The following is a 20,912-nucleotide window of genomic DNA, read 5'->3' as shown; positions in this document are numbered from 1 at the left end:
TTTTCACCACTTCCTCTCTTTGTAACCCTCTTTTTCACATTCACCAAATCACCATCTTCTGTCAACTTTTTTTTAAAATGTTTACAATATTATTATAATGTTCCGAAAATCAGTTCACTAAAATCTAGTAATTAAACCTTAGAGCACATGCAACTCAATTAAAATAAATTGATCAAACCTTTGTATAATTGCACTAATCAATTAAAGCAAAACCGCTAAGCAATAGTTTAATCAGTGGTTGGAGAAGCTATGTGGCTCCTTTAGATTACGAATGGGTGCTCCACAACCATCTCTCTGTCATTCCTCGATATTGAAAACAAGTTTAGAACAAAATACGAATCTTCGTTAACTGGATTAGTACTAATATTCTATAAAACTTCAAAGCAAAATTCATCTTTTCTTTGAAATTGAAAGCTAAACCTCAAACATTATCAATTTATTTGATATTATCTTTAATCAAAAAGAGGTCAACATTATCACATTATTTTTAAACAAAGCCTACTCGAATTCCATATAAGCATCTTGAAGTACCTTTTTTGCCCCTCATCTTCATCATAGATTCATAACATAAAAAAGTCCTTATCCTCCGAGAACCAGCGTCCCTGTCTCGCGGACCATTAGCGTTCGCAGGTAAGCAGTACGCTCGTACGTGTCGAGAGGCAACCAGTCACGTGCCAACCTGAGTTGGTTACATCAGCATCCAAGCATCCAACGTGGCGATGGTAATGGCCACGTGCTACGAAACCTTGTATAAGAAACACCCACCCAATCCCCAAGCTCCTTTATCCATTATTTAAGTCGTATAAAAATAATTTCAAAGGTCGTATATTTTAAAATTTTAAACAGTTAAAAGTATTTTTTTCAGATTATAATCCAAAAATTAAAAAAGAAAGCAAAAGCAAAAGCAAAATCAAAATCGATATCAGACAACACCTCGACCTTTCTTTCTCCTCCTTCTCATCGTCTCCGTTGAACACAACCACACATAATTCGCGAGCTCAGATTTGAAAAAAAAATCGACGGTTGTAGAAGAAGGTGGAAGGAAGTTGAATCGAGTGGTGGAGATTGTTGCACGGACACGAAATGGCGACGCCGTTGCCGGATTTTGAGGCGGCGAGAGGTGGCGGAGGAGTCGCTTCTTCATCAACCACGGTGCTCACGAGCGCTCCGACTGTGGCGAATACGTTCACGGAGGAGACGGAAGAGATATCTCCGATCCTGATTTTCCTCTTCTTTCACAAGGCGGTATGCAGTGAGCTCGAATCGCTTCATAGGCTGGCGCTTGAGTTTGCTACAGGTCACCACGTTGATCTCCGTCTCCTTCGTGAACGGTATCGGTTCCTTAGATCCATCTATAAGCATCACTGCAATGCCGAGGACGAGGTAATGCCAAAAAGCTGACTCTCTTTCTCTGTGGAAACATTCGAAAATCACAATTATGCTTTGATTTTACATTTCTTGATTCTGATGAGTGCTTTGAAGATTCGGAATCTGTTGGAGCCTATGTGTGTTATGAGGAGAAGCTCTTGACGGTTGTGTATATCTGTCTGTGGATGTAGGTGATCTTTTCAGCTCTTGACATACGCGTGAAGAACGTAGCGCAGACGTATTCTCTTGAGCACCAAGGTGAAGGCACCCTCTTCGACCATCTTTTTGAGCTGCTGAATTCCGCCACGGAGATTGATGAGAGTTATCGGAGGGAATTGGCGAGCAGTACTGGAGCACTTAAGACATCTGTTAGCCAGCACTTGGCTAAAGAACAGAAACAGGTAACGTTTTATTATTCACAGAGCAAGTTCTTAGGATAAAGCACTGGCCTTTATTAAAAATTAGTGGTTTTTTTTTTATTTATTGCCGACAGGTGTTCCCGTTACTTATTGAGAAATTTAAGCACGAGGAGCAAGCTTACATAGTCTGGAGGTTTCTCTGCAGCATTCCTGTGAATATGCTTGCCGTGTTTCTTCCGTGGCTGGCTTCAGCCATTTCGATAGATGAAAGCAAGGAGATGCAGATGTGCTTAAGCAAGATAGTTCCTGGCGAGAAGCTCCTTCAGCAGGTAAGTTTTGATATAAGATCCGACTTTAGAAGTTGAAAGACTTTTGGAGTTGTGGTTTGATATTTTTCCTTGTTGAAGGTTATTTTCACCTGGTTCGGAGGGAAAAGCGATACTTCTGCTTCGCGTGGTGTAGAGGATTCTTCGTTCCAGTGTTGTCTAGATTCTTCTAGCAGCATGCTTCCGTGCAAAACTAGTAGAGCCCAGTGCGCATGTGAGGGATCCAAGGCCGGGAAGAGAAAGTATCCAGAGCTTACCGAGTATGAAGCTCCTGATGCTCCTATGCACCCAATTGATGAGATAAAAATTTGGCACAAGTCAATCAACAAGGAGATGAAGGAAATAGCTGATGAGGCTAGGAAAATTCAGCTGTCTGGAGATTTTTCGGATTTATCTGCATTTGATGAACGCTTGCAGTATATTGCTGAAGTATGCATCTTTCACAGGTATTCATTGTATGTGAATCTTGCTCATCTTTCCTATTTTCATGCTTAAATGGAGTTCTCTTAGATTTTCTGAGATGGTACACTACTATTTTGCGTTGCAGTCTTGCAGAGGACAAGATCATATTTCCAGCAGTAGATGGGGAGTTTTCATTTTCCGAGGAGCACGATGAAGAAGAAAACCAGTTTAACGAGTTCCGGTGCTTAATTGAAAAAATCAAAAGTGCTGGAGCCTCTTCTACTTCTGCTGCTGAATTTTACACCAAGCTGTGCTCACATGCGGATCAAATAATGGAAACTATTCAAAGGCACTTTCACAACGAGGAAATTCAGGTGGACTTTTCCCCTAAGTGTTGTGACATATACTCTTGTTAACAATTGTTAACAAGTGAAACTATGAAAGTTCGGCATAAGATCAGTTGGCTATGAAGATCCAAGATGCCAATTTAGGATGTCAGCTAACTTCACAATATTTGCAGGTGCTGCCCCTTGCACGAAAGAACTTCAGCTTTAAAAGACAACAAGAGATTCTCTACCAAAGCCTGTGCATAATGCCCTTAAGATTAATTGAACGTGTTTTGCCATGGTTGACTGCATCTTTAACAGAAGATGAAGCAAAGAATTTTCTGAAGAATTTGCAAGCTGGAGGTACGTTCTATACTGTTTTCATTCTTGACTAAACTTCACCTTTTTAAAAAAATTATCAGCGACTTACAATCTTGTACGACTACATGTTTTCGTTGTGGCCACAGCACCTAAATCGGATGCTGCTCTCGTTACTCTTTTCTCTGGTTGGGCATGCAAAGGACGCAAAGCGGGGGAATGCTTGTCTCCAAAGGCAAATGGTTCATGCCCTGCTAAAACACTAAGCAACATCGAAGAAGTCTACCTTCAGTCATGTAATGCTTGTGTGTCTTTGCCATGCCCGAGTAGCAGTATAAAAGCGTGTTGCCAGCATCAGGATAAAAGGCCAGCTAAGCGAACTGTTGTGTCGTCTTGTGGACAAAATGCCACCCCTCACTCTTCAGAAGTCGCAAATGGTAATGGCAGGTCATGCTGTGTTCCGGATCTCGGAGTTAACAGTGATTGTCTGGGACTTGGTTCCCTTCCAGCAGCTAAATCTATGAGATCTTCTTCGCTAAACTCTGCTGCGCCTGCTCTTAATTCTAGCCTCTTTGGTTGGGAAATGGATAGCAACAGCTTTGATACTGGACATGCCGAGAGGCCAGTTGCTACAATTTTCAAGTTTCACAAGGCCATTAGCAAAGATCTGGAGTTTCTTGATGTTGAATCTGGAAAGCTCATTGATTGCAATGAAACGTTTATTCGTCAGTTCATCGGTCGCTTTCACCTACTCTGGGGTTTCTACAAGGCTCATAGTAATGCGGAAGATGATATCCTATTTCCAGCTTTGGAATCGAAGGAGACGCTTCACAATGTCAGCCACTCTTACACGCTCGACCATAAACATGAGGAGAAGTTGTTTGGAGATATTTACAGTGTTCTTACTGAACTTTCAGTTCTTCATGAGAAGTTACAGAGTGATTCTATGATGGGGAACGTAACTCAAACGGACACTGTTCAGGCTGATATTGATAGCGGTGACTGCAAGAAGAAGTACAACGAACTGGCTACAAAGCTACAAGGGATGTGCAAATCCATTAAGATCACACTGGATCAACATATATTCTTGGAGGAACTGGAGCTCTGGCCTCTATTTGACAAACACTTCTCCATTCAAGAGCAAGACAAGATTGTGGGTCGTATAATCGGGACGACGGGTGCTGAAGTTCTTCAATCCATGTTACCATGGGTGACATCCGCACTTTCTGAAGATGAGCAAAATAGAATGATGGATACATGGAAGCAGGCGACCAAGAACACGATGTTTGATGAATGGCTCAACGAATGCTGGAAAGGATCACCCGACTCATCCTCAATGGAAAGAGCCAAACCTAGTCTACACAGAGGTAAAAGCAATTGCCTAACTATTTTTCACCAACTTAACATCTAGCTGGCTTTATGTAGACCGTAGATGTTTGTGACTTCATAACTCATACTTTGGTTGGCTAGTTTCTCTCTGCTAAGCTTGGTTTGCTTATGTCAAGTTTATATTTCATATAGATAATGATCATCAAGAAGTCTTGGACCAAACTGGTCAACTTTTTAAGCCGGGTTGGAAAGATATTTTCCGCATGAATCAGAACGAACTCGAGGCTGAAATCAGGAAGGTTTATCAGGACACAACACTTGATCCAAGGAGAAAAGATTATCTAGTACAAAATTGGAGGACCAGGTCTGATTTTTTTTTCTCACTATTTCCCTGCATATATCCGTTATTCCACATTTTCATGCATGCCTCTGACGTAAACGTAGAGCCCCAAAAATATAATCCCCTGTATTACTTGAAAACAAAAAAACTTATAAAGTGGCAGAACAAAGGTGCTCTTTGTAAGTGATCTTGTTTCCCTTGAATTGATCATTGTATTGATACGTGATTATATAATACATACAGGTGAGTGATTCTAGGAGTATATACTGAGAATAGTATCTAACGATATCTAAACTATACAAATGATACTTATCATCTAATGCTCTTGCCTGTTCCGGTGTGTATATATGTATGTATGTCCTTCATTGATCAACCTTCTGAACGATAGCGAATCTATAATCTCATTCACATCTCCCTCATATCTGGAACCCTTTTTTTCCCCCTAGAATAACATTCATTTTACATTTCGATTGTGAATGCTTTTATCAGTCGATGGATAGCGGCTCAGCAAAAGTTACCCAAGGAAACAGAAACTGCGTTAAATGGTGATGTTGCACTTGGATGTTTCCCGTCTTTTAGAGATCCCGAGAAACAGATATATGGATGCGAGCATTACAAGCGTAACTGCAAGCTTCGGGCTGCTTGTTGTGGTCAGTTGTTCACTTGTAGGTTTTGCCATGACAAAGTAAGCGACCACTCAATGGATAGGTAAGATGTTATGCCAATCTCCCCTAGTTAAATTGAAACTCTTTCTTTCTTTTTCTTTCTCGGTGATATGATTTATACATTTGGAACACTTGACAGAAAATTGGTGACGGAAATGCTCTGCATGCGATGCCTCAAGGTGCAACCTGTTGGCCCCATTTGCACAACGCCTTCGTGCGAAGGAGTTCCTATGGCAAAGCACTATTGCAGCATTTGCAAACTTTTCGATGATGAAAGGTAAGATCCATATAATAACCAACTGCGACATTTGCGTTTGTTCAAACTGGAGCAGCTATTCTAACATTTAGAAACTATTATATTTTACTTCAGAGCTGTTTACCACTGTCCATTCTGCAACCTTTGCCGGGTGGGTGAGGGACTAGGAATCGATTATTTCCATTGCATGACATGTAACTGTTGCCTGGGGATGAAGTTAGTAAACCACAAGTGCCTGGAGAAAAGCCTCGAGACAAATTGCCCCATATGCTGTGAATTTCTTTTCACTTCGAGTGAAGCAGTCAGAGCATTACCATGTGGTCACTACATGCACTCAGCTTGCTTCCAGGTTTGCAAAATGTCTTTTAATCTCATCAAATATAAGTTTATCTATTACCGCCTTAAATCAAAACACTCTGCTGTTTCTGTGGTCTCCTTCAGGCTTACACTTGCAGCCACTACACATGTCCTATCTGTGGAAAATCATTAGGAGATATGGCTGTAAGTTAATCCCTGTCCCTTAGAACTTAATCTCTCAAATCACATCATTGCAAATATCATTCACTTTCTTCGCTTCTGTTCTCTAACTCTGCAGGTTTATTTTGGTATGCTTGATGCACTTTTGGCTGCAGAAGAGCTTCCAGAAGAATACAAAGATCGCTGTCAGGTGAGGAACACTAAAACTGCTGTTTCTTTTGAGTCTAGTCTTAATTTATTCGATGACATACTCTAACAAACACACAAATGTTTCAGGACATTTTATGTAATGACTGTGAACGCAAAGGAACGACACGGTTCCATTGGTTGTACCATAAATGCGGCACCTGCGGTTCTTACAACACCCGTGTGATCAGATCAGAAACAACAACCGTCCCAGACTGCTCAACCTCATCCTGAAAACAATGTGAGATGTTTTCAACTCCCGTTTCACTTTTTTTTCTCTTTCGTTTGTGGGTTTCACTTTCTGTTTCGCACAACGATGTGGTGAAGAAGGTTTCTTATAACAAAAAGCCCGTTGATAGAATTTTTATTTGTATAGTCTCTCTGAGATGTTAAAGATTTTTGAAGAGTCTGATATTAGGTTACCACCATACATTTTGGCTTTTGGGCAAAGCTCTCTTGTTTCTAGAACATCCCATATCATGCCCTCCTGTCTTCACATGTCTGTTATTTGTTATTTGTTTTCCTTGCATAAGCTGATACTTTCTTTGAAGGGTGTAAATAGTTGCATTTTTATTGTATAACTTTTATTCCCCTTCATTTTATAGCGTAAGTAATTAGCTCATGATCTGTTACAAAATCTCAAATTATATTTATCCCAAAACATTCCCGAAGCTTCTTGGCCTCTATGTGGTATATAGAGGTGTGAACCATTCAATTCTTAGACGCATCCATTCCTTGGGTCTCAGATAGTATTCCTCTCGACGACGACAACAATTTCAAACGTACGAGTCATTTCAACAAAGGATAACTCGGCATTTGCCACCACAAAAGGGGCGATACATATATATATATGCTTTGAGTCTTGACCATTCATGCTTCTCAGAACATACACTCAAACATCTACTTTGTCTAGTAACTTTCTCAAACCCATCGGACAAAATGCAACTCGATTTTATCCTTGCAGTTTACAAAAGTTGAATTGCTTTATAATACCATGTTCTCAACTTTGTTGATAAACCTTAACTTCTCAAACCTAACATCATCAAAGCAAGGTACCACATAAACACTTGGAGTCCTATTAGCCAAGTATCGATGATACAAATAACCATGGATTTTCGTCTCATGATCTGTTCAGCCCCGTTGACCAATACTTGATGATACAGTAAACCATTGATGCATATCCCCATCACGATATAGGTGGTTCATTTTTAATGAAAATTTCTTAGTCTCTAGTGTTAGAACTTGATGCTCCGTAGAAGTCTCTTTTCCATAGACCGTCGAGGTCATGAATTTATCTATTTTTATTTAATTAGCAAGAAAACTTAGGCAGAATTTATGAGTATTAATCTCATTTCTGGTTTACAATTACAAGAACATTGAATTTTACTCCTTTTTTGTAAAAGATTTTTTTTTTTTTAAATAAGTTTGTTTCAAAAAAAGTGTTTGAAAATGTTAAAAATAGTTAGTTCTAAAAGACAAGTCATAGTATAATCAAACTTTAATGTTTCTTAATATATAAACACACAAAAATTGGATCTTTTAGAAACTTGAGAGAGTAATAAATTACACACGTCCGTATTTCAAAAATTTAATCTGCCTTTACTAAAACAGTATTAACGTCTATAGTCAAATACTAATACAAGTTAAAAAAAACATTTTCTCTAAATTTTTGAATATGGGGGAGTATGTATTTTATTTTATAGTAATAAACAAAACTGAATTTAGCCGAGTCTGAAAAAAACAATCGATCAAGTAAAGTACAACGTTACAATCGCGTCCCAAACATTCTCTCTCCCCTTCCCCGAATAATTCGAACCAAAAAAGTAAAAATTTCTCCAGAATAAATATTCACACAACAACCAAACGAAAACCAAAACAAAAAAAAAAACGAAAACTTTGAACTTTGCTCCAAAGGAAAGCTCTCACCAAGAGGAATATTTTCTTCAATCAAATCAAATCAATCCAAATGGAGTTCCCTCCCCCGCCTCCACCGGAGAGATCAAAGCGCCTCCACAACTTCACCTTACCTTATCTCCGATGGGGTCAGCAGAGATTCCTCAGGTGCGTCAAGCTACCTTCTTCCTCCTCCTCCTCTCCTTCTCCCGATCGCGCCAATCACGGATCTCCCTCTCTTCCCGGAGCTGGAGGAGGAGGAGAGTCTGCTCAGCCAAAGGTCTCAGCTTTGGGGAATGGAGATGCAGCAGCAGCTAGGCCGTGGAATCTGAGGACGAGGAGAGCTGCTTGTAACGAGCCTGGTGGAGGAGACGAGCCCACCACCACCACCACGATGAGGATGATCATCACAAATGAAATTGGCGGAGTCAAGAGAGGAGGTGGTGATGGATCGGAGAAACTGAAATTCTCTGTTTGTTTGTTGAGAGAAGAGATCGAAGAGGATTTCACAGCGTTGATTGGTAAAAAGCCTCCTCGTAGACCAAAGAAGAGACCCAGACTTGTTCAGAAGCAAATGAATGTACTTTATTATAAACTTCCCTCCTTTTTCTTCATGTGTGTTTTGCTTTTTTTTTTGTTGCTTTAACGTTTTAATGGTTTGCAGACTCTGTTTCCTGGATTGTGGTTAGGGGAAGAAGTAACGGCAGGCTCTTACGACGTCCCCGATGCTGCTGCTGAAACATGATTGTAAGGTTTTCTTTAATTTGGGAGTCCCCAAGTCCATTCTACTTTTTTCAATATTTTCTTTTGTTGTAAAAAAACAAAGCAAAAAGAATGTAGCAATGTGCCCCCCAACAGTTTTTAGTGAATGAAGCCATTTTACTTTGGTTTCTTCTATTTGTAAAAGAGAGAGGGAGAGATAACTGGTGTTTTTTTTTTTCATTACCATTAGTTCAATTGTAATCTCCAGCTGTCTTTTTCTGTTAATCAATAATGCAGCTCTCTGCAACTTTCTTTACATCTTTGTTTTTTTTTTTATCTCTACTATTAGCAGCTCAGGAGTAACTAAAATTTGTTATTTTGCTATAGATTATGCCCAAAAAATCATATCTTGCTAAGATTGAACATGTTTGTGTCGAGAAACTCTACTGTTAGAACAATGTCTCTGCTGTTAGATATTGTGACAACTTTGCAGGGTTTTAGACCAAGCTTCCTATAACAACATCTCACCATGTCCAAAGTTTCAGACAGCTTCCTTTCTCTCTGGTATGTTGAGTTACAAACACTGTTTGTATTATCTATTGAACACCTGACCTGGGACACTTGCTCCTTGCTGCAATTAGGTTTTGCATATTTGAATTTGATTATACACCTGATAATGATCTGAAAAATCTTCACAAACCATCTTCTTCTTGCATGTTCGCCTTTAGAAGCATGATCATGCTGTTAAGATATATCGTTAAAAAAAAAACTTCAAGGTGGCTCACGTTATCAGTCTTCAGCTTAGGAGAACAGAGGGGAAAGAAATAAAAAGAATAAACTGTTACCTTTGAAGACAAAGTAGAAGGCAAGGTACTTATTCAAACCCTTGAAAATCTCATTTTAGACTGTTTTGTTTTTGTTCTTTTTTTCGTCTCTTGTAGTAGTGGCACGCCACATCCATTATTTTAATAGAAGTTTTCAACCTCTTAATACAGAAAGACTTTAGAGCTTTAGTCTCTTAAACGTTTCAAAACAATTATGATCTTCAAAACAAAAGTCTCTGAGCAGAGTTTCATCTTTCCTTTCCTCCACACAAAGGTGAGTTTTCATCTTCCCTGCATTACATTTCTTTGTTTCTCATTGATTCTCTCACTAAACACGACCGTTTGTTTCCAAAAACTCCAGCAAAACGGACCATTATGATCTTTGCGGAGTCAAGTCACCAGCGGATATCGTTCGCGGGCGATCTCGGCCAATCAGATAAAGCACTTACGATTGAACAACAACCATCAGGGCTGGTTCGAAGAGACACAACACTTTTAGATTCAGATTTCGAGTTCCACACTTCAAGAAGCTTTGATTCCTCACCAGCTGATGAGATCTTCGCTGATGGGATGATCCTTCCTTTCCAAGCAACATCCTCCATGCCAAAACGTCGTTACAAGTACGAGCTCCCTCCTATCGTCTCCACTCCGTCATCCTCCTCTATTCCTCCTCCTCCTCCTCCTCCTCCTCCGCCACTGCCATCACCGCAACAGTCGAGAAAATACTGCCAGAAGGAGACTCCCGTGGCAGAAACATCATCAAAGTCGTTTTGGAGCTTCAGTAGAAGCTCGAGCCTTAGCTGCGATATAAAGAAGAGTTTGATATGTTCCTTTCCTCGTTTGACAAGAAGCATTTCCACAGGATCAGTGATGAATTCGAAGAGAGCAATGCTTAGGGACATTGACAAGCATAGCTCGCTGAGACATGGTGCCCCACGTCCACACGCAGATCCTTCATCTTGTCCTCCCTCTACCTGCTGCAGCTCGTATCAGTTCAGGCCACAAAAGCAATCCGGAAAGAATAGCGGCAGCAGCAGAGGAGGAAGCTTTCGGATTACTCCAGTGATTGGTGGTCCATCTCCGTTTGGGTTAGGATCTATCTTAAGACTTTCTAAAGAGAAGAAGAACAAGAACAAGTAATATGTGTTATCTCTTTCTTTTGAACACAAAGTAGGACCTCTCTCATTGTTTTATTTGTGTTTGTGTAACGCATGAGATTCTGCAACGGTGTCCCAAGTACATGCATTTATTATCTTTATCAGAGTTGTGATTTACTTCTAAGATAAGGTAACTGATTTATTATTTTGCATTTATTGATTTGTTTATTACTCTCTTCAAGTCTTGTTGGCTATATCCTCCCTGGGAGCTATTCGGTAGGGACTAGTTCCACCTCTTTGGATTCAACTTATTCCTGTCCTCAATCAAAATACAGATAGACAAGCAGAGTAGAAGAAGAAAGCATATATTAAATTACCAGTCATACAAAATTGGTTGGTGAAGACAAAACAGAAGCCGTGTGTGTACTGTCTACAATACTATTAACTCATTTCTGGAGATGGTACTGAGAAAGAAAGTCTTGATATGAAGAAGAACGATCTTGCCATTGAGAGACGAGCGCCTTGCACATAAACAAAGCCTTCATATCGAAATTTGCATCACGTTCTTCGAAGCAAATCTCTACCGGAGACATATCATCCAACACCTCAAGCCCTGATCTTCCTCCACCGACATCATCATCACCACTGTCTTTACACCGCACTTTAGAGACAAACTTTGTCAATTCTTCTGAATCATCCGTCTTTGTGATTGGGGAATAAGCAATGAACCGCTTCTTCTCTTTCTGTGAAAGCCACATGTCATCGTCAAGTGATATGATTGTCTCGCCTGCACCTGAGTTCGCCATTTCCCGAGCCGCTTTGGAGATTTGGTTGCACCTCTCAGCGAACTCTCCATCTGGTGAGAAGAACTCTTGTTGTTCTGAGTTAAGACAACCGTTGCGAAGCTCGTGTAATGTTAAGAGGACTGGGAGTGGGAGAACAGGACCAATGAGGTCAACACCAGGCCGCACCTTCTTCGACCATTTGCTACTTCTCCGTGACGGTTTCCTTAAGAGGAAAGGTGGTAACTGTGGCAAGTCAGGAACAGATAAGAACTCGAGAGACGGTTTCTTCTTGTCTAACAGAACACCTTCAACCTCAGTGTAGTTTGAGAACGCAAGCAACAAAAGCTCTATAGGTAAGCTTGACCAGGTCTCTCTCAACGCGATATCGAAAACGCTCGTTGGTGAGTTGATACTGTCGAAGACTGCAGTAACTGTGGAGGAGCATCTATCTCTACCGAACCCGCAGAGATTCAGCTTCTCGCATAGCTCCTCGTGGTAGGTTAAGCTGAGAGGATCGCTCTTCTTCTTCGAACCTCCTGATGGTCTCCTTTTACTAATCCTCGATTCTAAGAACTTGGTGAGGTTCCCTTTTGTGTAAGCAGAGAGATAGTCTAGTTCGAGGTATTTGAACCGACGAGGGAGTTTGTATATGTTATCATCAGGGAAGTACAATAAGTTCACCTCGTCAGAGGTGGAGTCTCTGTGAGTCACTACTCCTCCCAAGCTAGGAGAAGAACGAAACTTGAGTGCTTCTAGCTTCCCTGAGGATTTTAACTGAATCAAAGTAAACCCATCTGATGAACTGAGTGATGGAAGGTACTTGTTTAAAACTCCAAAACCAAGAACAAGAACTCTCTTCTTCTGCCAATCAATCCACACAGGGAGAGACTCTTTCATTATCACTTCTTTAATTGCACAATCCCCGCAGAGACATTTACCAGCTGGTGAGAGGAGATTGTGTGGAAGCTCCCATACATACAAGGAAGAAGAATCATTTGCAACAGAAGGAGAAGGTCCATAACAGAACATTTGAGACTCTGCATTCCAAAACGAACCTACTATAACGCAGGAAGTAGTTGATTCATCGGTCTGAAACCCGAGATCGGACAAGCTGTAAACATCCATAAAACAAGGCTTCTCAACATCATGCTGCCATTTCAACAAAGGCACTCCTGATCTCTGATCGCAAAGATAAACATAGCTCCTAGAAGCAAGAAGAAACCGAAAAATATCGTCACTACCCGCCTTGGCAAACGCAACAAACTCTTCAGTTCCAGTCATGTCCAGACTGTCAGACTCCAACAAAGCTCTCACACTACAACAAGTCCCAGAGGTTCTGGTGATAACAAAAACTGCATCAGACCGAGCAACGATAAGAGTCCCAAGCCTCCAACCAAACTCACACCCTAACCAACTCTTCCCTTGATGATCCTCCCAAGAAACTTGCATCTTGCAACCTCTGAATCCACTAGAATGTCTCTGATTCAGTTCAAACACAAAGACCTCGCTGTTCTCTAACAAAACAAAACACTCTCCAGTAAGCTGAGAGCTCCAAGAAGCGCTCGCAACCGAAGAGCTCTTAAACTGCTGACATCCAATATAACTCAAAACGGGTCTCCCTTGAGACTCATCGTACTTGACACAGTACCAATGAACCGAATAGAGTGAACAAACCATAACATACCCCAACTCTCTCAAATCACTAGTGGGTTGCACTAAAATCTTCAAAACTCTAGAAAAGAATAGCTCTTTGGCCACAAATGGTTCACCTTTATCCAAACCCATAACCTTGATGTCACCACCGGAGAAGACGGAAACCACCAAGAACCCGAGTTGATCGAGGTTAATCCCTGTGGGGAAAAACACCAAAACGGAGCTTTTACCTGGACATGGTAGAAACTGGAGTCGGTTGTAAGAGAGAACCCTAGAGGCTTCGTCGTTAGGATGGGGGATACGGAAGGAGGACTCGATTGCGGAAGAAGACGACGGAGGGATGCCTCCAGAGACGGTGAGAAACCGGGCGTGGGTTAGGTGAGGGACGCGGTGGAGAATGGGAGGAGAGAGTGAGGGAGAAGAGAAGAGCAGCTGAGAATCTGATGGGTTCGAGAAGAAAGGAGTGATTGATTCTCCGGCGGCTTTACGTCCCCACTCATCTACTGCATCCATTGGAGGTTTTTTGACGGAGACCGGCGGCCAGTTAACCGGCGATTACGCTTGAGACGGTGAGCAACCGATGCGATTTTTTACCTTAATCGTTCAACAATTTTTTTTTTATTTTTGTTTTCTTTTGATTTGTAAAAGGTATGTAAGAATCTGTATGTATGAGCCAAACAAAGTGGAGGCAGATTTTTTAGAACCAGAGAAAATTCGCAGGTCAATAAGGAAGAGGATGATGAATGACCCTGTTGCCCTTCATTAACGGAGAAAGTAAAAAAACCCTACGCATATATACATAAATATAGGCATGGACGTTCTGATCGGGTTTTTCGGATTTCAGTTCTTTTTTATAACACTTCTTAGGTCCCATTCTTGTAAATTTGCAAGTACGGATCGGGTTCGGATATAACACATCGGGTTTGAGTCGGTTTTGTATCACATCATAGAACCCATAAAGTAATCATATATCTTTCGGATTCGGGTTATATCAGATCGGTTCGGATATACCCGAAATAAAATCTAAAATTTAAAAGTAAAACATAAGAAATATATATTTATTTATATATAAGGTAGTTATTTAAATTTTAAATACTTATTGTTAGATAACATATCAAAATAAATATGAAATTGAATATTTGAAGTATATATTCATGTTTCATCTAATTATATTGTATATTATTTTGGACATTCGGATCAGTTTATTCGGATATTTTTTTCGGATTTTTCGTTTTTTTTTCGTTTTTCGGGTTACCCGTTCGGGTTCGGTTAATAACACTTCGGGTTCGGATATGTTTTGTATCACCTTATACAAGACCCATTCGGATATTTTTTATATTTCGGACCGGATACGGATTGAATTTTCCGGTTCGGGTTCGGTTTGGATTTCGGATTACGGATATTATGCCCATGCCTAGATAGATATATGCGTATGGTTAAGATAATTCTCTTATATTTACGTAGATACGAGAGTATATTCCAGATCTCTCAACTATTTTGTACTATAATATACAACGTATATTTCAAGGGAAACACATCTAATTTCATGGTATCAGAGGGTTCAGGCGATCCTGAACCATTCTAACGCAATTCCTAGCGTAACTCTCTTTCTCTTTCTCTTCTTCTATCTTCTCAACATCCTTACCAATGGCTGCTGCACCTTCACCCCTTGAGCGCGCCTATGGAGTGACTAACATCAAACACCACATTCCGATTCTCATGGATATTGATGATGGCAATTATGATGCGTGGAGGGAACTTATCCTCACACACTGTCAAAGCTTTGACGTCTCTGGTCATCTCGACGGCACTCTGTTACCAGCAAACGACAACAACACTGCCTGGACGAAACAAGATGGTCTCGTGAAGCTCTAGCTCTACGGGACGCTATCGAAGGAACTCTTCAAGAGCATGTTCAAAACCGGAGGCACTTCGAGGAGATCTAGATCCGTCTGGAAAATTTCTTCCGCGACAACAAAGAAGCACGAGCCATACAGTTCGATCACAAGCTCTACAACAAAGAAATTGGTGATCTCACGATTCATACCTATTGCCAAGAACTCAAATCCATCGCATATCTCTTAGCCAATGTTGATGCCCCTGTGAGTGAACGAACGCTGGTGACTTATCTTCTCAACGGTCTCAATGGAAAATACGATAACATCATAAATGTCATCATGCATCAACGACCATTTCCAACTTTTGAAGAAGCTTGGTCAATGCTCCTCCTAGTAGAAGACCGGCTTGGAAAAGGCAAGAAACCAACTCCGTCTAACAGCGACTCGGCTTCTTCAGCAAAGGTTCTTATTGCCACATAAACCAACACAGAACAGAAGCATCAACAATCAAAGAACCATCAGCAGCAATGGTTCAATCAGAACAGAGGACACAGAGGCAGAGGTGGCAATCGCGGTAGAGGCCGAAACCAATACAATTAGCAACAACCCAGCTTCAACCAATGGAACACTTCATACTGGCAAAGCGGTTATCCAATGTGGGCTCCACAGCAGTTCAACCCATGGACTCAGCTTCCATTCCCTCAAGCAGGCTTGCTCGGTCCCAGACCACAACATAAGCAACAAACTCAAACCGGTGGAAATCAAAAGTTCGAGCCTACAATGGATTTTGCGCAGGCCTTCAACAGGCTGAATCTCATGGATCCTTTCGACAACAATTGGTATATGGACTCCGGAGCGACCGCTCACATGTCAAACACTGCAGGTAATCTTAAGTCTGTCTTTAAAAATAGCATCGAAAAAATGGTAACGGTTGCAAACAGAGGTAAAATCCTGATTACCACATCTGGCTTTCACCCATTCCCCACTAAAACTCGTCCTCTTTCTCTATACTCAGTTCTTGTCACTCTTTCCACTATAAAGAACTTGATATTTGTTCGTCGTTTCACTAAAGATAATTCATGTTCTGTTGAGTTTGATCTTCTTGGTTTTTCTCTGAAGGATCTTCATACGAAGAAGACGATTCTCTGCAGTGACAGCACATGAGACCTCTATCCCATTCTTCCATCTTCAAATAATGTGGCTCCTGTCTCTGCTTTCATTGCATCAATAACCGACTGGCATCGACGTCTGGCACATCCTGATACCACTCAAATTACCCTAAGAAGTGATTTATACTCTCTCAAATAAGAGGCCGAGTTGTAGTACTTAGGGATTGAATTCACAGGGAGTTAGGGAACCTAAAAAATCTAATATGATTTGTTAAATAAGATGGTTTTAGAGTTTTTAAATATAACTTGCAGTTTTTATATTGAACAAGTATTTGTTCAATAGCTGGTTTGAGGTTTTGGTGCTTAAAAAGAAAATAGCTATACTTAGGGTTTTTATTCAGGAAAATTGGGATTATAATCCTACAGATGCCTAATGAGTTGCATGCATGACAATGTAAAGCTCAACTACTTGATCAACAAGTCAATCAGCTCTCGCATGTATTGACTTGTCTATTAACTAGATCTATCGATCTCAACTGTCGTATTTTGATCAATAGAAAGTGTCGATCGATAATCCTATAGGGATATCGGTCGATACACCTTTTGCTCCATCGATCGATTATTCAAGTATGATATCGATCAATGCGCTCTAGTCAAACTTTATGCGCGGGTTGAATAATAGCTTACTAAGCTCACTAGATCAGCGCTCGCCTTGCTCATAGCAAGAAACATAGTTCTATTAGAATGTTTTCAGGATGAGAATAAAACTCTCGCTTTTATCAATCAATCCAAGGGCAGGTTCTAGGTAGTTAATCTAGACACATGCATTAATGAACAATCCTAAAGATGATTATCACAACTCAACAATTTATAGTTGAGGCTAATCCTTCCTAACCTATTTAAACCCTAAAATCTAACAATGGAATTACTCAGACATGGCTAAGCAATTCATAATAGCAATTAAGTATGAAAACTTCATTAGAATAGTAAATAGATATTAATGGAGTTCCAATCACAAATTATAACTTTGGATCTTCTCTCAAATCTATCAAAATCCTAAAAACCTTACTGTGAAAATAATAAAACTAGAAAATCACACTTTGCCTCTAACATGGCAGCAAAGCTTATATAACTAGGGTAAAACTCGCCAGGGGTAATCTTGTAAAATGGTGAAGACTTGGGCTTCAAGTCGGCAGTGACCAAACGGGCTTTCTGCGCGCTTCGCTGTCGATCGATACACAGATGTGAGTATCGATCGATTATTCATTTCCAATATCGACCGACGGTAGAGCTCGATGGTCATCTCGGGTGCTTGCTCCAAATATCTCCAAAATGCTCTAAAATCATCACTTATCTCTAAAACACTCCTGATCTTATAAATATAATAAATAGACTCTATAATATAATAATTATTAGTAAAAACACCTATAAACTATGGATGAAAATGGGTTAAATCCATAGTCTATCCCCCAGATTTACCCTTTTGCTTGTCCTCAAGCAAAACAAACAGACAGTCTCTCTGAAAGATGTTTAAAACAGCAGAGACTCACATGATTTAAAACCTAGAATCATAACCTCTACAATATTGCAATCCACATCTAAGAAGTCCTAATCACAAAAGCACATTATACCATATCCTAGCTTAGCAACCAAATTCATCTAGCCAACAACTTAGCAAATTTTGTCTGTCATTCCCCTCTACCAACCTAATTTCTTAGCATAAATAAAAGTCCAGGCTTTACCTTGGGGGTATCGATCACATGATGCAAGGACTTTCAAACAAGTATCTGGACCTGCAGGTAAACATTAGTTCCTATCCTCTCTCTTTACTAATTTTCTCTCCTAGTCAAAGTCTGCTTTATATTAGCTAGATCATTGACAAGGATTGGAAAGGCTTCCATGAATCAAGCCTTAATGGTGGTTGCCACCAAGTCATGTTCACTTCTTTTTGACCTATATCCTAGGATTATTTGTGAAGCAAGCCTTAATGGTTGTAGCCACCAAGTCCTGTTTTAATCCTTTGCCTATAGAATTCTTATGAAGTAAGCCTTAATGGTTGTAGCCACCAAGTCATGTTCGAATTCTTTCCTAATAAATCTCTAATATGTGATAAAAGTTTTTTTATTTTATCTATCTATAATTTAAAAAATAGAGAGAGAGAGGGTGATAAATCTATATACACAAGACTTTACCTTTCAGACTTGTTTGAAGAATCCGATCTCATGCATACCAAGCCCCAAGAGAAGCAGTTGTGTCAAGTTTAGTGGTGGAGGTCAGCTTTGGTTCCTTCAAAACAATCTCAACAAGAGTGGATAGTTGACATGTTGATCCACTTTAGTATCTTTAGTACTATCTGCAATAGTAAGTCTAGAATGGTGCTAAAGAGTGGTTAAATAACTAGTAAAATCTAAAAGTTCATAATCCTCTTCTTGACTCAATAATGACTTAATTTTGAAAACATTTTAATAAGACTAATAAGTAAATAAATATCAATAAACCTCCCCCCAGACTTAAACTACACCGTCCCCAGTGTAAACTCAGTCAGAGTTATGGTGAGAAATAAATCATAAGGACTCAATGTAACAAGTAAGAACGATATACCAGACCGGAATGTCAGCCGATGTAGGGACGTTGATATTGGTCGCGGCAGGTTAGACAATGTCGATCGATGTCGACAGCTTCTCGTCGGTCGATACTCATGGCAATCGTCTACTTGGAACTTTTTTTATTCTTTTATTTTTTTGACCTGCAATAATTAAAAACCAACATAAATAGAATATTAATAAAAACTTAATGAATATTACCGAATAGTGGGTTGCCTCCCACTCAGCGCTTTGTTATAGTCATTTAGCTTGACTTTGGAGGTGATTTGGCTAATAGTGTTGAGAACTGGGACTTGTTGGAAAACAAGTATCCATCTCTTCTTTGCGCTTGTTGAACCATGTACCAGTGAAGTCTCTCATAGCTTCATCCCCTCTACGCCATTTTTCTTTCATTGTTGCAGTTGTGTTTTCCATCCTCTGCAATCTTTCTTCATGGCTCTCCAGGTTAAACTGATGTTTCCTAAGTTTGGAGTAAGTGTCAGCTGAGATCTCCTCTCCATGGTAATGTGTGTCAGACATGTCTGATGTCATATTTGGTACTAGCCGGCCTCGGTTTGTAGCGTCGTCGACCGATGTTCGATGGTGAATGTCGGTCGATATCTTGTTGCGTCTGTCGATCGATAACGATGCTTCTGGTCGATGGGCAATTGTAACTCTGAATCTCCACCAATTCCCCTTGTATAGCTTCATTGGGAAATAGATGTCATCACATCTCCCATCAAGCCTCTCTTCTGTAGTTTCCAGAGCTCTATAGATCTCTTCTACCAATTGATCTATCTCTTCCCTGGTGTGAAAGTTTTGTTGAGACTTCATCGTATGTGGGCGTGGTGGATCATTGTCGACTGATGTTGGCATCTGATTGTCGATCGATGTGCGATGATGTCTGTCGATCGATGGAGGTTGTTTGCTGTTAATCGATGGAGGTCAAGCAACGTCGGTCGCGTGCTGAATTCTAGCTATGTCCTGCTTCATCTCCTCCATGCAAGTAGTTAGCCAACTGATACTATCATTCAATGGATAGTAGATACCATCAAGCTTCATCTGGAAAGCTTCTTTGTTCTTCTCATGTTCTCCACAGACTCCATAAAACATCTCATTGATCTCGTCCTTGGTGTAGATCTCTAGTACCAGCTTTGTCTGTGTGAATAGGCTAGCATGTTCAGGAAGACATATGTAGCTTGGCTCATCTCTCGAAGCTCTTTCCATTAGCTTTCTGATCTCTTCTTTGGTCACATTGATGATGTGTCCATCCATATCTCTGGCACATCCCTGATCATCTCTATAGATTTCATACTCGTCCCTGTCTTCCCAGTGGAATTTTCTAGCTCCAAAAAGGTCAAAGGCTCTTCTGCCGAATTCTGACTGTCTGTTGATCGATGGTGGCATGTTAATATCAAACGGTTTCTTCTTGGCTCTATCGATCGATTCTTGTATCTCTCTGTCGATCGCTGCTCGGCTGTCTGCTTCACTGATTCGGCTGGAGCTAGTTCCTTTTCCACAGGCTTCTGCAAGAAGTGAATCTGTTTCCACTTGTGCCTGAATCTCTGGTCGCAGGTGTAGAAACCCTTTAAAAAAAATGGTCGAGTATCTTTTTGGTGGTCGAGTCGCGAGCGATCAGATCGATTGAGAGGTTTCAAAGTACGAGGTGGTCAAAGAATTCATCGTGAGTGAACTATGAGTCGAATAAGCTGCTCGACCATAGTTAAAAGATGTCTTAGATTGATCAGACGAACGTTTTGGAAGCATAACATTTTTAGAAGCACAACGTTTTAGAAGCTCGACGTTTTAGAAGCACAGCGTTTCTTAACCACGAAGTAATCCACGAAACTTCATATCAGCGGAATATTAATTCAGAGACGTCATAAGTCGGAAGCAGGACGAAATCCAAGTAGGACGGGAAGTAAGCAGGACGGGAGCGACGCACGACGGGAAGACTCGAAGTTGGGCGAAAACCCTAATTTTGGTATTATGAATTTTTCGGGGAAGCCGTGCACGGGAAATATTTTTTCCGTCAGGTCAGGATTCATTTGGAGTTTATTAAAAATAATCAGATCAT

General features: G+C 40.4%; 4 protein-coding genes across 10 annotated transcripts; 3 read left to right on the top strand and 1 right to left on the bottom strand.

The window, feature by feature from the left end:
* Positions 1-852: 852 nt before the first annotated feature.
* Positions 853-6,974, top strand: BNAC05G34990D (zinc finger protein BRUTUS). Of its 2 annotated transcripts, none has more exons than XM_013876993.3 (14): positions 853-1,383; positions 1,560-1,769; positions 1,862-2,056; positions 2,135-2,508; positions 2,601-2,829; positions 2,976-3,144; positions 3,249-4,466; positions 4,621-4,792; positions 5,258-5,476; positions 5,573-5,710; positions 5,804-6,038; positions 6,131-6,190; positions 6,285-6,356; positions 6,443-6,974. In XM_013876993.3, exons 1-14 carry the CDS (start codon positions 1,084-1,086, stop codon positions 6,584-6,586), a joined length of 3,735 nt encoding a protein of 1,244 aa, XP_013732447.1. In that variant the 5' UTR covers positions 853-1,083; the 3' UTR covers positions 6,587-6,974. The 2 variants fall into 2 exon arrangements, with proteins under 2 accessions (XP_013732447.1, XP_013732448.1); XM_013876994.3 differs by having other exon boundaries at positions 855-1,383; positions 2,135-2,499.
* A 649-nt stretch (positions 6,975-7,623) lies between these two features.
* Positions 7,624-9,263, top strand: BNAC05G34980D. 2 transcript variants are annotated; one of them, XM_048758426.1, is made up of 2 exons: positions 7,624-8,825; positions 8,935-9,263. In XM_048758426.1, the coding sequence occupies exons 1-2, from the start codon at positions 8,319-8,321 to the stop codon at positions 8,944-8,946; spliced, it is 519 nt and encodes a 172-aa protein (XP_048614383.1). In that variant the 5' UTR covers positions 7,624-8,318; the 3' UTR covers positions 8,947-9,263. The 2 variants fall into 2 exon arrangements, with proteins under 2 accessions (XP_048614383.1, XP_013732451.1); XM_013876997.3 differs by having other exon boundaries at positions 8,910-9,263.
* A 15-nt stretch (positions 9,264-9,278) lies between these two features.
* On the top strand, positions 9,279-11,109 carry LOC106436035 (WASH complex subunit 3). Of its 5 annotated transcripts, none has more exons than XM_013876995.3 (4): positions 9,279-9,511; positions 9,676-9,817; positions 9,943-10,045; positions 10,133-11,109. In XM_013876995.3, exon 4 carries the CDS (start codon positions 10,147-10,149, stop codon positions 10,909-10,911), a length of 765 nt encoding a protein of 254 aa, XP_013732449.1. In that variant the 5' UTR covers positions 9,279-9,511; positions 9,676-9,817; positions 9,943-10,045; positions 10,133-10,146; the 3' UTR covers positions 10,912-11,109. The 5 variants fall into 5 exon arrangements, with proteins under 5 accessions (XP_013732449.1, XP_048614382.1, XP_048614380.1 ...); XM_048758425.1 differs by having other exon boundaries at positions 9,290-9,511; positions 9,748-9,817; positions 9,947-10,045; XM_048758423.1 differs by having other exon boundaries at positions 9,290-9,511; positions 9,748-9,817.
* A 108-nt stretch (positions 11,110-11,217) lies between these two features.
* On the bottom strand, positions 11,218-14,072 carry LOC106436027. Its single transcript, XM_013876984.3, has one exon. The coding sequence runs from the start codon at positions 13,817-13,819 to the stop codon at positions 11,315-11,317; it is 2,505 nt and encodes an 834-aa protein (XP_013732438.3). The 5' UTR covers positions 13,820-14,072; the 3' UTR covers positions 11,218-11,314.
* Positions 14,073-20,912: the final 6,840 nt, after the last annotated feature.

Source organism: Brassica napus, chromosome C5 (genome assembly GCF_020379485.1).
Source record: "Brassica napus cultivar Da-Ae chromosome C5, Da-Ae, whole genome shotgun sequence".
Taxonomy (NCBI): Eukaryota; Viridiplantae; Streptophyta; class Magnoliopsida; order Brassicales; family Brassicaceae; genus Brassica; species Brassica napus.
Note: the sequence above shows the minus strand (reverse complement) of the source record. Positions and strands in the feature narration are given on the sequence as shown.

Excerpts from the sequence above, each read along its gene's own strand:
- LOC106436027 (XM_013876984.3), bottom strand. The coding sequence starts at position 13,819 with ATGGATGCAGTAGATGAGTGGGGACGTAAAGCCGCCGGAGAATCAATC.
- BNAC05G34980D (XM_013876997.3), top strand. The coding sequence starts at position 8,319 with ATGGAGTTCCCTCCCCCGCCTCCACCGGAGAGATCAAAGCGCCTCCAC. Across the intron at positions 8,826-8,909 it reads TTGTTCAGAAGCAAATGAAT|ACTCTGTTTCCTGGATTGTG; the intron begins GTACTTTATTAT and ends AATGGTTTGCAG.
- BNAC05G34990D (XM_013876993.3), top strand. The coding sequence starts at position 1,084 with ATGGCGACGCCGTTGCCGGATTTTGAGGCGGCGAGAGGTGGCGGAGGA. Across the intron at positions 2,509-2,600 it reads ATCTTTCACAGGTATTCATT|TCTTGCAGAGGACAAGATCA; the intron begins GTATGTGAATCT and ends TTTGCGTTGCAG. Across the intron at positions 6,191-6,284 it reads AATCATTAGGAGATATGGCT|GTTTATTTTGGTATGCTTGA; the intron begins GTAAGTTAATCC and ends CTAACTCTGCAG.
- LOC106436035 (XM_013876995.3), top strand. The coding sequence starts at position 10,147 with ATGATCTTTGCGGAGTCAAGTCACCAGCGGATATCGTTCGCGGGCGAT.